General features: G+C 40.1%; 2 protein-coding genes across 2 annotated transcripts in view; one reads left to right on the top strand and one right to left on the bottom strand.

Annotated features, from left to right (window-relative positions):
* Positions 1 to 11148: 11148 nt before the first annotated feature.
* On the top strand, positions 11149 to 14019 carry ccn2a (cellular communication network factor 2a). The gene is made up of 5 exons (XM_069714414.1): positions 11149 to 11424; positions 11633 to 11849; positions 11965 to 12216; positions 12332 to 12543; positions 12674 to 14019. The coding sequence occupies exons 1-5, from the start codon at positions 11362 to 11364 to the stop codon at positions 12968 to 12970; spliced, it is 1041 nt and encodes a 346-aa protein (XP_069570515.1). The 5' UTR covers positions 11149 to 11361; the 3' UTR covers positions 12971 to 14019.
* A 1755-nt stretch (positions 14020 to 15774) lies between these two features.
* chga (chromogranin A) overlaps positions 15775 to 16309 on the bottom strand; it is a 7468-nt gene continuing 6933 nt past the window's right edge. Inside the window, exon 8 of the mRNA XM_069714404.1 lies at positions 15775 to 16309. This exon is cut by the window's right edge and continues 250 nt beyond it. The gene's annotated coding sequence lies outside the window, so the exon portion shown is untranslated.

Genomic DNA, 16309 nt, shown 5'->3' with positions numbered 1-16309 from the left:
GGGAAAGACCTCGAAAAGCAATATTTGCACAGCCGTTTATGAATAAGAAGTCCTCCTTGAACTAAACTTTCACCTTTTGTCCATTCACATTAGTCATCTGAAAACAGTGCTGCGTTCTGCAGCACTCAGCACTAACAACACCATCAAAGGACAAATCTATTGTTGACTTTGAATGTTCTTTCACTCCAAACACCTCACAGATGCTGTTTTTTTCCCGCTGATGCCAGAGGGTCCGACCAGGTTTCACTGGTAAAGCCAGAAGCACAGCAGTGATGAGAGGCACTCATCACACACTTCTCTAATAAGAGTGCTTGCGGCTTCAACATAGTTCTCTTAGATTGAAGAGACTTTTTGTGTGTGTGTGTGTGTGTGTGTGTGTGTGTGTGTGTGTGTGTGTGTGTGTGTGTGTGTGTGTGTGTGTGTGTGTGTGTGTGTGTGTGTGTGTGTGTGTGTGTGTGTGTGTGTGTGTGTGTGTGTGTGTGTGTGTGTGTGTGTGTGTGTGTGTGTGTTGGTCTTTGTGCCAGGATAGGAAGCTGGATCTCTGGGCTGGTGTCTCTGTAAAAAATGCACACAAAACACTTTGTAGTTTGAGCTTTAGGACTTTAAGTCATTGGTCATGCAGCTGAGAGTCATACCTTTGACTACCGTTTTGTATTACATAAGGACAGCAGGCAGTGTTTACAGAGGCACAGGACAAAGTAATAATAGACAAGTGTCCTGTACTCTGACAGCCTCTTGTTTCGTTCCTATCTTCAACTATTAGATGTCACCTTAAAGGGGTACGCTGCTGATTTTATACATGAAGGTCAGTTTTCATGGAGAGTACTAACCAGCCTGAGAAAAGTCATTACTCAGTAGTGTTCAGCCTGTGTTTATGCTGTCTTCTGTGGCTCTAGAGGGGTTTTGTTAAGTCTTAGAGAATAATCCTGATCATGCCATCAGGGTTTTCTCAGCTTGGGTTTGGAGTCTACAAATTTATAACAGGAAGGGTACATTACAAACTAAGGCCGTGGAGTCAGAGAGTCATGGCTGCTGACAAGGCAGGGAGGGTCCAAGAACAATAAATAAGTTGCCTTACATAAAATATAGGATCCAGCACTTTTAGAGGCTTGAATGATACCTATGAGTCACTTCAGCCTCTGCTGTATCACTTTCTGCCACTATAAAAAGTCTGACTCATGTGAGTCCCACAACTTTCTTAAAGTACAGTAGTGAATGAGTTGGGTACCTCTCCTTTATATAGGTCTATGCTGTCGCTGTTCTGGAGCTTTTGTTCAGCAGATTTACCCAGCAGTCTTGGATTTTGAGTTTTGTGCAACATATATAATTATAAGACAAATTACATAACAAATGAGTGAATGAAGATCATGTGATATGATTCAAAGTAGACCTGCAATAATTAGTCAAGTAATTAATCAACACAGAATTGAGTGGCAACCACAGAATTTGGATAAATGATTAATTATTTCAGTCATTTGCAATCAAAATGCCAAACATGTGACATTCTGCTCATATATGAACATTTGGTGGTTTCACTTCTCTTAATAATATAGTTAAATGAAAAGGTTTGGGGCTATTACAACAAAAAATTAGACAACTGTCTCTCTTTACATTGCTTCTGTATTTTTTGATGCTTTAGAGACTAAACAATGAATCGATTAATTATAAAAGTTACAAAAGACTCATTGTAAAAATGATAGTTGACTCCAACAGAATGAATCTTGTGGTACTTGTATCATATGCCAAACATAAACGTTTGACCTCAGATTTATCAGCAACCATTGTGACTGCAACAGGTCTAAAACTAGCTCGTTAAAGCTGGAAGGGAATTCTTTAATAACACATTACATATTCTCATCTTTTAGTTATTGCAGCAATTTCTGAATCCTCTTTCCACCTCAGTAAATAAGGTTCCATATTAATTTGTAAGTTTATTCGCATGTGAGGCAAATAAGCAGTTACAAACTGGTAAACAGCTTTTAAATAATTCATATGTTTGATTGAGGTGCTGTAAATGGAGATTTGTGTTACTGACAGGCATCTGCTAAATTATTAGAAACTTGTCAACAAGCTGTGTAGGAGCTACAGTCTTTTTCTAACTGTGAACGCACAAACTGTAAAAGCAACCACTAAGCTTTATATGAATATGTATGAGAGCACAGTTCTCCCGCTGACAACCAGTAAATAACCATCCCGTAAAACAAGAGACTAAACACACACTCTCAAAAACCAGTTTGACATCTCAGGCACCCTCAGTGTGAGCAAAAAAAAAAAAAAAAATCCCAGGGATTTCAATGAAAGCCTTTAAAAAGTTTAATGATAGAAAAACATTGGGAGTTTATTTGATGTTGAGGAATGTTAAGGTAACATCTTGACCTGGATCGCTGCACATCACGGAGTGAAACACCTGCCTGGGAAGCAGAAACCCACAAAGCAAAATGTTTTTTTTTTTCTCTGCTTGAAGTAACATTTACCTTGGCAGTGAATGAGACAAAGCAGCAGCGTGTGATTAAAGCCAATGTTTTTATTCAAGGCTTTTACAGGAAGCTAATTAGCTGAGGTATGCAGTCGTGTGCCAAGCTAATAGGGGGAAACTGCCATTCCTGCAGGGAAACAGTGGCCTCAGAAAGCTACAGAATATGTATTTACGTTCATAGCCTCCTCTGTGCGAGCCGCAGGACTTTCAATTCAAACTATTCACAACATGGATTTCTTGTTTTTTTCAAATTGAAAAAAAAAAGTCAGGATGTGGTCAAGCTCACTGGACCGCATGAGGAGTTATTAGTCCTTTTGCAAATGAATGGTAGAAGTCAGTTTTAATTAAAAAAAAAAAAAAAAATAGCACCTGCACACAAACAGTAACTGATTCTGGTGCAGCAGAAACACACTATCACAGACAGGTCAGTTTAAAAAAATGGCAAGGTGAAACACATTGAGCAGAGCAGCTTGATGGTTGTGAAAAAACAAACACAAAGCATGAACGAGGAACCTCAAACGACCCTGAAATAATGACAGTAAAGAATCCCTAAATGCATTCAAATATGGTGAGCTAATGAAAAAAAAAAGAATGGCTTCTTCCATTGCAATTTACATCACAACAGAGTGGATGGCCAAACTGCTTCTCAATGCGCCATCTGTTGGTAAACAATATTAAATCTGCTACGTTCACACAGGCAAAAACGCAGGAATGCGACCAAATATAAGCACTTCATTTGATTTTAGTTGCTGCAGTACACAGCTGACTGTTCACAGCTTTGCACAGCATCTTGACCTATAATTGTTGTCATGTGATTGGTTGAGGGCTGCCATCTTTTGATTTCTTTCATAGGGTCATAACAGTTTTCATCCTACTACTTCTCATTTTTGATTTTCCTTTTTTCCTTAAGGCTTCTCACTGTGTCCGTTAGGTATTAAAGCTGATCCTCTTAGCTTAGCTTAGCATCGACTGGAACTCTGGACAAATAAGAAACAGCCTGTGTCTCTATGGGTACTATACAGTAAATAAGATTTAATTTGTTTACTCTGTTGACAAAAAGAAAGGCATGATATTATTGTAGTGGAATGGGCAAGACGACTGTGACATGATGACAGAAATAGTTACATCATGTAACTTCCTCTAATACCAGAAATTGTTGCTTTACATTTATTTATAGGGAATAAACAAATAAGATCTAATAGTGTGTGTAAATTATTTTGAGAATGGAGGCCTGGTAGGTCTTTTATTAGTTTTAACTGAGCAAGAAGCAAATGTGTGTTTTTTAAAATGTTGAACTATTCCTTTAAATGAAGCTCTTCAACACACTGCCACTCTGAATGAGCTCCAGCTAAGGGCTTCTGTTGTAGTTGTAACACTGTGTGTGGCCCGACCTATGCTATATTTAGAGACCATCATCTGCAAAGGGCAGACCATCTGGAGGGTTGTAGAAACTTGACCCAGAGCGTTCGGGTTATTTCAAGTATCTTCAGATTTGAAAAGTTTATTCGAATTCATTGCGATGACTTCATGATGTTGAAGAACTGCCTCAATAGAAAGGATTGAAGGTAGGTTGCCAAAAGTCTGCTCGGTTTTATCTAACCATCAAGGTTCAATGTAAGGTCCAGAGGACAAAGCATCAGGTGAAAAGTCTGGTATGATGTCTAAGAATAGAAACCCCATCAACCTCCAGCTAGGAGGTCAGGGAAACAGAACAGAAGCTTTCCTGGACCCACATGTAGTTGTGTTTAGGCACAGACCATCTGACTTCCACATCCTCGTGTGTGGCAGTAAATTTGCAGCTGAGATGAGTTTCTGTTGTTTGTTGAAAGAGTTACAGCCTGAAATTCTCATCATCGTCTCTAGCCTAAACAATTTCCAGGACATAGGATTTAAAGGCAGTTTCCACTGTCTCTCTCTCTCTGCCTTTGACAATTCAGCCACCCATCAGTCCCAATTGTTATATCTGTGTAAATGTTCCCAGGCACTCTGTCTATTGTTAGTTTCCACCTGCAAGCTTCTTTTACAGCCAGTCAAAAATGCTTTGTCTAAAGGAGATGAAAGTGATACGTCTTCCCTTTCCCTTCTATTTAACTAAATGATTTATAGGAGAAAATTTGAACAAAAAATGCAATCCTTCTTTTAACTATGTCCCTCTGGCATCAAACAGTCAATGCATTATACCTCGGCCCATTACCCCAAGTAATCCTAAACCCAACTATTTTGTGCAGGCGCTGCCTGAAAAAGATTGGGTCTCATGCATGTTTCCAAGCTGAACATTTTCCACCACTCTGGGCTTTAAATAGACACCGTTTCCATCTTGACAGTTCATCTGCCCACCAACCCCATTGTTAAATCTCAACAAATCATCAGCAGGCTCCAGATCCATTATTAGTTTCCACTGCTTGTCTCCTCATAGACAGGCTTCAAAAAGTTTCCATCAGTTTCCAACCCTTTGATCTGTCAGTAATTGATCCGTCCTTCCACCATTGTTAAATGTCAACAGATCACTCTCCAATATGTTTAAACATTTTACCGATGAGTGTTTTTGCAGACGGGCTTCGAGCACCACTTTACTTTCCCTGCATGTCTTTATTAGCCTGTTTGCTTTGCTGATGAAACACACATATCGCAGCTGAAACAGGAATGTTGCACTTATGTTACTTTCTTTTGTTGCCTTGTTCTACATGTGGCTGCATAGTGCTCAAAAAAATATGTGCACTGTGCTTTCTGAAATTAAAAGGTTAATAAATATAACCGTTTTTTCACTCCTGTTTTACAACCATGTTGTTTTCAACTTTTCCAGTCTCACTGTCTCTGTACAGGCAGCCAAAGAGTTCAAAGGAGCAGAAATATGTAGGCAGGAAAATCATTTTGAGATCTTGGTTTCATGTTCAGTTTACACAGTGGTATATAGATGGTTTGTTTGAAGGCAAAAGCCATGGAACATTCCTCAAATAGTCTGCCAGCTACCACTAATGGAATTCAGTTTAATGGACAGCTGAGTGCAGGTAACACAACTAAAACTTCAAATGTGGACTCGGTTTGGAAAAACACACTGGGTATGCACATATATACATATATATTCAGGAAGTTACTATAACGTTGAATCAGTGGAAATACATTAGCATTTACTGCAGAAGTGTTGTCCTAACAAGATGTACCTAATAAATTGGCAGAATGCACAAATAAAGTCCACTAAGTACTTCTGCAAGGCTTGGATAAATGCATCCACTAAACCTCACACATTTTTTAAACAGGCATGAAATGGAAAGTACACCGAAGCAAATTAAAGACAGATGCTTTTCGAAGCACTGTGTGTACTGAAAATGTTCACCGTGAAATTAAAGTCTGTATCTGACCAGGTGTGGAACAAAAACGCAGCCTCAGAACAAAATGTTTGGTGTGACTTTCAATTTTGATGTTTATCTTCCTGTTTGGCTTTGAGAGTGCCGGGAAGGTATGACTGCAGCGCTCCTGAATACAGGTAGTGTGTGGGAACCATGGAAACGGTGAGAAGATGCCACACAGGACACAGAGGCCTGCTCTGTGACGTCACTATCAGGTATGACATCATCGACCATGGTGTGATTGAACACACACACACACACACACACACACACACACACACATGGATGTTAAAGAAAACTGGGAATAATTTCCACTTTCCATGCCTGAAGGAGAGACTAAAATGTCGTTTACTAGAACATGACGTAGTCATATAAAAATGTAGCCTGGTCAGACACAGAGTGTGTCATCCAGATCCTAAAGTTGGAAAACCTCCCAGCTGACTGTGGCCTTGTGATGTCACACTACGAAAGGAGCACTAGCGTAATGAGGCTATAATGGGCAGGCAGCAACTTGCATATATCTGGACCAGGATAGGCGGCAGGCCTTGACCTGGAATTGTTTCGAAAGTCACATGACCTCAGATGTCTGTATGAACTCAGAGTTAAATAAGGAACCTCACTCTATCAGTTTATTCTCTTGGGAAATCTAGGAAGGCTGAGGGTCATTGTGATTTAGAAAAATTCCAAAAACAATGAAAGAGAACATAAGCATGTAAATTCCATTGTTATATGTGGTATATGGTGTCAGCTCTATTATTCAGACTGATGCAGAGTCTTCGCTCTGTTGAGATGAAGTCTGCAAGTCTGATCCCAGAAACTATTTAATACTTATACAGTTTCAGAGTTTCCTCATCTATCACCTATTTTCCCTACATTTACACTTTTACATATGTATAAAAAAGTGTGGAAGACTAGTGCAATGACAATTCAAGTGCATATAGGTATTGTTACGGCCACACACAAAAAATAAATACTTAAGACCACCAACGTATAAAGACGACGCAATACCTGTGGAGCAATAAATTAATTTCAATCCCCAAAGACAGATAAGCTAAACTAACAAACAAAAAAATCTTAGAACAGACCAACCAGGCCTCCATCTTCTAAATGAAGAATAAAACACAAATGAAAACAAATTGTTAGAAAGATATTTGTCAATGAGATAAGGCTTCTTCTCCTCCAACCTGCCTTAAATAGTCCAGAGTGGGCATCAGAAACACCTGAGGAGAGAGGTGGGAACATTAAACAAGCATCAAAGTGGGACTTTTTTTTTTTTTTTTGATGTGCTTCCTCTAAAAACAGGTAGGACATAATTCAGGGTGAAATTATTAAATAGCAACTCTTTGTATTATCTTTAAAGCCGCTCTATTCAATATTTCTATATCAATAGTCCACATGAACAATTGTGTGTAAACTCATCAGGAATTATACCCGACTCTGCTGTCCCTCTCAGCTCTGTGGAGCTTTGGTAGCATCTTTCAGCTCTTTGTTTTGGTTGTCTGGCTTGTAACTTTACTATTTTAGTTCAGTGTTTCTTCATTATTTTCTGCCACTGCAGGTGGTTGTTTTCCTCAAAAAAGTTTTAAACGTGCACTACTAAACATGCCCAGCACAAAGCGGGTCAACATAGAGGAGAATTTAACAGCTAAAGAACCAGATATGTTCCTCAGCAGGTGATGGATAACAATCCACTAAGTCCAAGAGGTTGACCGTATCCATTTTATAAGGTGTTGTTCACGTGTCATTTTTTTTTCATTTTTTTTTCACATAATTGTAGTTTGAACAAAATAAACTCCATTTTCTTTATTGCATTTTATAGAACTGGTGGAGGGGTCTTTCTTTCTGATGGTTTTCTTTGTGTTTGTATTAGTTGGAGATGTTATTCCTGCCAACTGGAACATAAAGACTAAAGATCCACAAGTTTCACATGGAGCAAATGAAGCCCAAGGTTACAAAAGAAATAAAGCTTGACGTAAGCCCATATCATTATATTATATAAAATTATCTAACAAGATGACTAATTCTTTTATTTCATTGTGACTGTTCAAGTCTTTGTAGGACACGAGTACAGTAGATTTTCCAAAGCATAAGAGTGTGTAAGATTTAAAGTCAGATGTTTAGCTCACAGATATGTTTTTTAACGTGGATGCCAACAAGTACAAAGCTGAACACTCCTCTGACATTGTATCACCACTACAGTTCCATTACTGATTATAATACACTGAAACTCTCTAAGACAAATATTTCAGTCTATACTTAGCCTTGACATATCTGAGCCTACCACACACAGAGCCATATGTTTCCTTTGGCCACCACAGCCGTCCCGTCCACACCACACATCCAGATCTGCAAAACAGTGAGAGCGCGGCCAGCCAGGCTGCTGATATTCAGCTCAGGAAACCCTGAGACTCACAAGACAAGCTGAGTGAGCATTTAATCTGACAAACAGCATCATAACAACTTCCAGAAAAATCGAAGTTTTCTAACTTGTATGTTACAATGTCCAAAACTAAATTTACCTTAAAATGGTCAGATATCAAGATTCACTTTATTATAATGAACAGACTCCTTGTTAGAGTCGGTCATTGATAATGTACTAGAGTGGTTTTATAAAACTGATAATGATAAAATTATAACATTTGATTTATCGCATCCTTTAAAAATATTGAAATGTGTCAAATTACACAAAGCATTGAAATTACAATGGGATTTGTCTTTATATTCAGATCTCATTCCTTGAAAACATCTCAAAAACTGCCTGTGATGTGAGATAAATGGACTTAATAAACAGCCTGACGGAAACTAGATTGCTCTGCAATGAAGATAACAATGTCAGCAAAGTCGGTGTGTTGTTTTGGAGCGTGGCAGGAGCACGTTCCTCCATCAATCTGTTTCCTTGAGATATCCTGGAACTTTAGTTTGGGGGGTCCTGAGGCTGTAAAGACTAACAGCAAACACAACACACACACACACACACACACACACACACACACACACACACACACACACACACACACACACACACACACACACACACACACACACACACACACACACACACACACACACACACACACACACAGAGGCACACACACTTCTCTGGTCTGTTTTGAGACATGCAGTGCTCCACACACTTTCACTTGAGACCTTGGTCAGATGGTCTAGCAGGAGTCCCTACTGTACTGAGCCAACATAGGGAAAGAACATATCCTTATTAGGAAAAGAGCAGACGTCCTTATATGGGGAAGCTTCCTCTGTAGTAACAGCCCAGTCTGCTGGCTTCTCACTCACATTCCTTCTGCTCCAGGTTTCTCTGGGACCTTTTCATTTCCGATTCGCTGGCTGGAGAAGGAGCAGGGCCGCCTTTCATAAGAGTCTGGCCTGATGTGTGATCCCCTTTTTCAAAAAAATACACAAACCTCCGTCTAGCCTCTTTCCTGCAATCCTCCAATTTGGGGTTTGATGGAGTAAAATAAGCCCGACCAGGGACAGAGCACACCTGGCCTTTCAAGTTTGTCATAGACTAAACCTCATTAGGCAGGTGAGAAGTCAGAGAGCACGTAGCCTTTGTTCTCCTTTTAGCTGCCCTGCAAGCCTTCAAGGGCGGGCTGCACTTTCACTGAAGTCGACTCAGGGTTTTTAATCATCATTTATCCTGACTAAGACCCAGTGAAGTCAAAACGGCCCGTTGAACGTGAAATAAAATCTGAAGTCTTTGTTTTCAGCAAAATCCTCTGAAAAATGTTGCCTTTTCGGCAAGTAAGAAAATCGGCCTAATGGTCAAATCAACAAACTTCCATTCCAGCAATTCGAAAAGCGGCCTAATACTTAAATCAACAAACATCCATTTCAGGAAGTCCCGTTGGGACTGAGAACATTAGCCTTTGTCCCCTTAATACCTGTCCTGCATACCATGGCTAGGTTCAGGTAACTGAGAAAACTGACCATCAGGTTCATCTGATTGGATTGAACAGCAAATATAAATGACAGAAATAGAACATATTCTGTTTACTGTTCAATATTGACTGAAGTGTCACATAATGAATCATGATATATTTGAAATCTGGATAGTAGATTACTGTAGTCACCAAATATTATTTGCAGTGTTGAAATAAAGTACAACAAAAGTACTTATAGCCTATGTATATTTGCAATTGTTGCTACTTTAAATTTACACCTTGCACATTTCTCCGGATAATATTATATACACAGTAGTTAAAAATAGCTACAACATAACCAGCTGCTGTTATACATTGATTATCTGTCTAATGCTGCAATATGTCATAAAGGACCATTTTTGCAGACGACACACTGTTACATAGCTACTTTAAGTGTAATTAGCTGATAATACAGCCTTTTATTTGTGATGGAGTATTTTTATAATGTGTTAACACTGCTGTTACTTAAGTAAAGAATCGATATAGTTCTCCAAACACTGCTAAACGAGTCTCTATCTGCAGAACAAATTCAAAGTCACAAGAGAACACAATTAAGTATTCACCATCAAAATGCTTCATTCATGTTAAACAGATCATAATTTGCCCACTATGTGTTTAAATGAGTATTACTCTGCAGTACAGCCGCTGATGTCAGCGCACAAAAATGCCACTGCAGTGTCCCAGACACAACCACAAAAGTACAGAGGACACAGTTACAAGACAGCAGTTGCCAAGTCTTTGTGCTGGAAGGAACACCTTGATGGAGAACCAGCTCCAGTTAATGACTGAATGTATTTCCTTTCTCTAACCGCACGCTGCTAATTTACTAAAGTACAACCTGTCTGTGGGTCTTTGAAGCCAAAGTTGAGGAATGCTGTTTTGAGCTTAAAGTCTTAACCACCCGTTGCACATCAAGCAGTTGATTCACTCACTGTGTCTATGCTTTTTTTTATGAGCTCCTACCTGTTGTTTTTTAACTGTTCTTTGTGGCTTTCCTTTTGAACTGTGCTACCCGTTACCCTTTTGGTCCTTTTTTTTTTTTTTTTCATTTTTTTTTTTCATTATTAATATTTATAGGTACAGGCTGTCTGTTTGTGAAGTCAGTCTTCAGGAATTCCCAGTGTGGGGTCCCAGGCCTCTAACCAGACTTAACCTCCCATTCCAGATGAAAGCTGCTCTGAGAGAGACAGTGTTGTTTGGCCGAGCAGCAGAGCCTTGCCTTCAGACAGCAGGAATGTGGGATGTCTGGAGTGGGGGTCAGGAAGCGAGGAAAGAATGCCAAGCATGTCCATGTTTGTCCAGGGCTGGCTCTCCATTCAGCCCCCAGTGACGTGCTGCTAGGGCCAGTGAGTATAAAGGGAGCTCCACTCTGCAGTCAGAACTCAGATCAACTCTTCTACCGAAGCTAAACTTTAGCTTTCACCAAGAAAGACTGAAAAAAACAAACAAAAGAGTGTGACCGGAGCAGCAATTTGAAACACTACAACGAGACAAGAGATCAACTTGATCAGAAAAGTTTCTCCAGCTCTGAGACGAAAGGAAGATTTTCTCCACGAAAGGTTTTGGAAGAAACTAACTTTATTACTAAAAGGAAGAAATTATGTCTGCTGGACTGAAGAAAATGATTTTGCTGCCTCTGCTGTGCTTCATGCTCTCACACATGGTAAGAAATGATTTAATTGTTGTGTTGCTGCGGGCTTTACTTTTGACCATTTGGACATTACTTTGAGCCCTTAAGGTTTACAATTACCAGAACATGAGCTCTACCCTTACAAGACATTATGTTCTCAGCGTGCTGGATGTATATCTGTCTGTAACGCAGCATTGGGACATGATACTTACCCGAGCATGTTGTCTGTGTGTGTTCCCAGGCTGCAGGTCAGGAGTGCAGCGGCCAGTGTTCGTGCCCCTCCACCCCACCTCAGTGCCCCCCGGGAGTGAGCCTGGTGCTGGACGGCTGTGGCTGCTGCCGGGCGTGTGCCAAACAGATGGGGGAGCTGTGCACTGAGAAAGATGTCTGTGATCCACACAAAAGCCTCTACTGTGACTTCGGGGCCCCCATCAACAGACGCATCGGAGTGTGCACAGGTGAGCCACTGATAGGAGAAACTGTCTGTGCCGGTTTACTCAACATCAGGACAGACGCCTGTCTCAAATGTATGAATCAAATTGTGACCTTTCCTTTGCAATTTGTGCTCCACAGCTCGAGAGGGAGCCACCTGTGTGTTTAGCGGCATGGTGTACAAGAGCGGAGAGACATTCCAGAGCAGCTGCAAGTACCAGTGTACCTGTCTGGATGGAGCTGTAGGCTGCCTTCCCCTCTGCTCAATGGACATCCGGCTGCCCAGCCCAGACTGCCCCATGCCCAGACGGGTCAAGGTGCCAGGGAAGTGCTGCCAGGAGTGGGAGTGTGACTCTCCCTTCAGACACAGCTTCATGGGCTCAGCTTTGGCTGGTAAGACTCTTCTGTAGTTTTGGAGCACATGAGACTATAGTTTCTTTCTTGATCCCTAAAATGAGCTGTAATCAGGATGGTCTTTCTAATCCAGTGCTTCTTGCTGTGTTTACAGCATACAGAGAGGAGGAGACCTATGGCCCAGATCCTTCTATGATGAGGGAGAACTGCCTGGTTCAGACTACTGAATGGAGCGCCTGCTCTAAGACCTGTGGCCTTGGGATATCTACCAGGGTCACCAATGACAACCGCGATTGCCGCCTGGAAAAACAGACCCGGTTGTGTATGGTGCGACCATGTGAGTCTCAGCTGGAGCAAAGCATCAGGGTGAGTTCATATTACAGCACCACTACCCCCACCACAGCACCACTCATGATCTCAAGCCATACAATAGCAGGACTTTATTACCAAAGAATGCCTGCTGAAGTTTTTTTTTTTTTTTTTTTTCTTCTTGCAGAAAGGGAAAAAGTGCATCCGTACTCCCCGTCTCTCCAAGCCCATGAAGTTCGAGATCTCCGGCTGCACCACCACCAAGTCCTACAGGCCCAAGTTCTGCGGAGTCTGCCTGGATGGTCGCTGCTGCACCCCCCACAGGACCACCACCCTGCCCATGGAGTTCAAATGTCCCGATGGACAAGTCATGAAGAAGCACATGATGTTCATCAAGTCCTGTGCCTGCCACCACAACTGCCCCGGGGAGAACGACATCTTTGAGTCCATGTATTACAAGAAGATGATGGGAGACATGGCGTGAGCCGCTGAGGGAGGACCAGAGCTTATGACTTGAAAACAAACAGAACTCCATCTCATTTTGCAGCTCAGTATATATGTTTCTAATGTTCTATTGTGTCATTTTCCCATTGTTAAAGTAGCCCAGACACTAGTCTTAGTGTCTGTGTGTTTTGTATGGCTGGTGCACGTCACAGCCACATAGACTCAGACAGAGGGTTGCTTTGCAGCTCCAAGAGATTCCTGCACTATAACGTCTTTTTTTTTGTTTGTTTATTTTTTGACAAAGCTACTGCCAGGTTTCTGCCCAAACCCCTTGAAATTCTTCCTACAAACCCGTCCATTTTACTGTATGCATTTTTTTTTTTTAGACCTTCTCTAAACTTTGACCTCCTCTCTAAATGAGGTGTCTAATAAGTCCCACCTCACACTTTGAGTCCAAGACCAGACCTGAAAACTCTAAGCAGCTGTAGAGGGAGCATGCAGACCACAGCAAGCCAGTGTTCCCCTGTCCAAACAGGTCTAAATGTGTCCATGTGTGTGTGTGTGTGTGTGTGTGTGTGTGTGTGTGTGTGTTAGCTCAGGCCTGAATGTGAGCCTTGTCTGTGTGTATGCTGTTCACTCCGCTTACCGAGTAGAGGAAAGGTCAGAGTTTCCGCCCAACATGTGGATGAGAAAGCAGGCAGCATGCAGAGTTTAGGGTTGGATATGAAACACAGTGGGCTTCACCACGGCACTGAGAAAAGAAAAGAAAAGAAAAAAAAAACATGTTGACTATTACTGATTCAGGTCAGAAGGAAGAAACCAAGTATCTATGATGATCTAACAAAAATAGAAGAGAAGACTGGAAGAATTGTAATTTCATTCCTATTTTTAAAAAAAATTGTTGATGTGTAAATTGTGTATATATTTGTACAGTTTAAGTTAATTTAAAAAGGCAATTTTGTTCTGTGCTTCAAAATGTATCAATAGTGTATTTTTTTGTCAACAGTATTTTTTACTATTTTATTGAGAAGTGTGACAAAAATGTTACATGTTTCACTTTGTAGCTGGAAATAAAATCTTATATTTTTATACAAACTGAGGTCTCTGCTAGTTCTGTCTTCAATTTTCACATATATTAGCTGAGTGAGATTTAGATCCACACCCACTTACATCCAAGACTTTGGTGTCCACTTTACATCTTCTAGCTGACAGTTGAAAGTCTATGTAACAGTAACGGGGTTCACATTAGATACCTGCATCATTTGTCCATGTTTAACTTTTGACATCTCAAAAGACACAAAGAAATTATGAACTCAAACATCGCTGTCCCAGAGGAAATGAGCCTCACATATATCATCTCTGAAGCTGGAGTGAATTAAATAGGAAAAATTAGTCCATCATAAAGGAGATTTCCCTAGATTTAAGCCAATTGAAATAAACCAATATTTCATGATTTTTTTTTCCCCACAATATATGTCTTACATAATGTTAAATATTGCCTGTCAGGGTTTATGTTACATAATTCACTGCAATGCACTGAAAGCATGAGTTCTTATACAACAACTAGAGGAACACATAAAACTAGTGTCTATTCACCAAATGACTGATCTGAAAGAGAGTGTTTTAATTTTGATAGTTTGTGCATTGTTGTGAAGCATTCTTGGATCTTTTTGTGAAATTTTTACACAAGACACAAAGAAAAACATAAATCTTGGTTTCAAAGAACAAAAAGTCTCCATATCCCCAAATCTCCCTCTGTGACAGGACTCACCTTGAGAAAACGAGGACTGAGACAGTTGAATGTCGCCATCTGGTGTCCTTTTCCATTTCCACCTCCAGCATCAAAATGTAAAATGGAACTAAAAGCATAAATCTACAAAAACCTCAAAAGCGTCTGTCTGATTATCTGGTTGAGCAGCATAAATTTTTGTTGTACAACGATCCAAATCTAAAATATTCAGTAAACATCGTAACCACAGTTCAAGTAATGACTCATGTAGAAGTATACTGTGGTTTTCTTTAATTTATGGTCAATAACTCTAAAAATATTTTTTATGATTAATGTGCAATTCAAAACCACCCTTAAATAGTTGTGATTTTTAACAATCTTTGGCTTGCAGTTTGAGTTCCTTGAAGTGTTTCTGGCTTTGTCAGACTCACTGTATTTGCATTTGTAGCTGCCTGATTTTACATGTAGATACAATCTTGAAATTTTCAGCAGCTTCGGTTTTCAGCTGTGCCCACAGTCGCTGTATTTGACTAAGCTGCCAAAGAAAGCAGAACTTCTGCCTTTTGGTTGCTCCTCTGCCCACATTGTGCTCTTCTTCTCGCCTGTCAATCTATGCTCTGCTTCAGGGCTCTCAACACGTTACTGAGCACATAGTGGGGAAAAAAAAAACAAAAAAAACTGTTAATACTGATTCAAATCTACACTGGATCTTTTTTTTTCTTGATAGTAACAAAACAGAGAAAATGTCATGCTGATGCCAAAAACCAAAGATTAAAATGTGTGTTGGAACTGAATATACTGTGTCAACAGCCTGCGTGTCAAGCTGATGATTCATATAGTCAGCTAGTCAGCCCACAAACACAAACAAGAGCAAACTGCATGAATGCATCTCTGCAGTGAGATGCTTGAATCACTATGAATAAATATAGCAATTGAATTCACCTGCCTTTAACAAGTTGATTTATATTAATCTAGATGTGTTATGATGAAGTGATGCACCAGTTAAATATTAAGATACCTGGACAGTTTTAGTTTTGTCAGTTTATCACATTAATTCTGCATTTCAAATATTTATTTAATTTTAGAGGCATTAAAAGGATTTACCAAAGTCGAGATTTCAAGATAAACTATTTCATTTATTAATTTTCTTACATAAATTCCATACAGTGTGAGATTACAACCCAGCCGTTTATCTATCTAAAAGAGTTCACTTATTGCCTTGGCTTGATTAGAGTCAACTGCATCTATGATGATAAGTAAGCATCTATGTCTTCTTTAGTTTTGTAAGTAAGTAAGCGTCCCTCCAAAGAGCTTTGTACATGTATACATGCCTTTATTGTGCACCCTCACTTTGTTGCTGTGTGTATACCTGGATCTGCTTCAACCTTTCACATGAATCAATGCGCAGCGTTAAAATAATCGGGAAAAGCAGGCGAGATATATTTGCAGAAATAGAGAGATGATTTTCAGAGAAAATGAAGCAGAACAAGCTCCTTGACTGCCAGAAGTATTTCTTTAAGAGCCTGTCTGTGTGTTCTCAGTGATATATGTGGATGCACAGTACTTTTTGTGTTGTTAGTATGCACGTCTAGCTGCAATGTGCATCTACTCTATGTGAGGGACCAAAAGTCACAAGGGAGGCTGCAGCAG

The sequence above is a fragment of the Brachyistius frenatus genome, unplaced genomic scaffold (assembly GCF_029030835.1).
Source record: "Brachyistius frenatus isolate BFR_SWC_R1_liver_20210118 unplaced genomic scaffold, ASM2903083v1 Contig_130, whole genome shotgun sequence".
Classification (NCBI taxonomy): Eukaryota; Metazoa; Chordata; class Actinopteri; family Embiotocidae; genus Brachyistius; species Brachyistius frenatus.
Note: the sequence above shows the minus strand (reverse complement) of the source record. Positions and strands in the feature narration are given on the sequence as shown.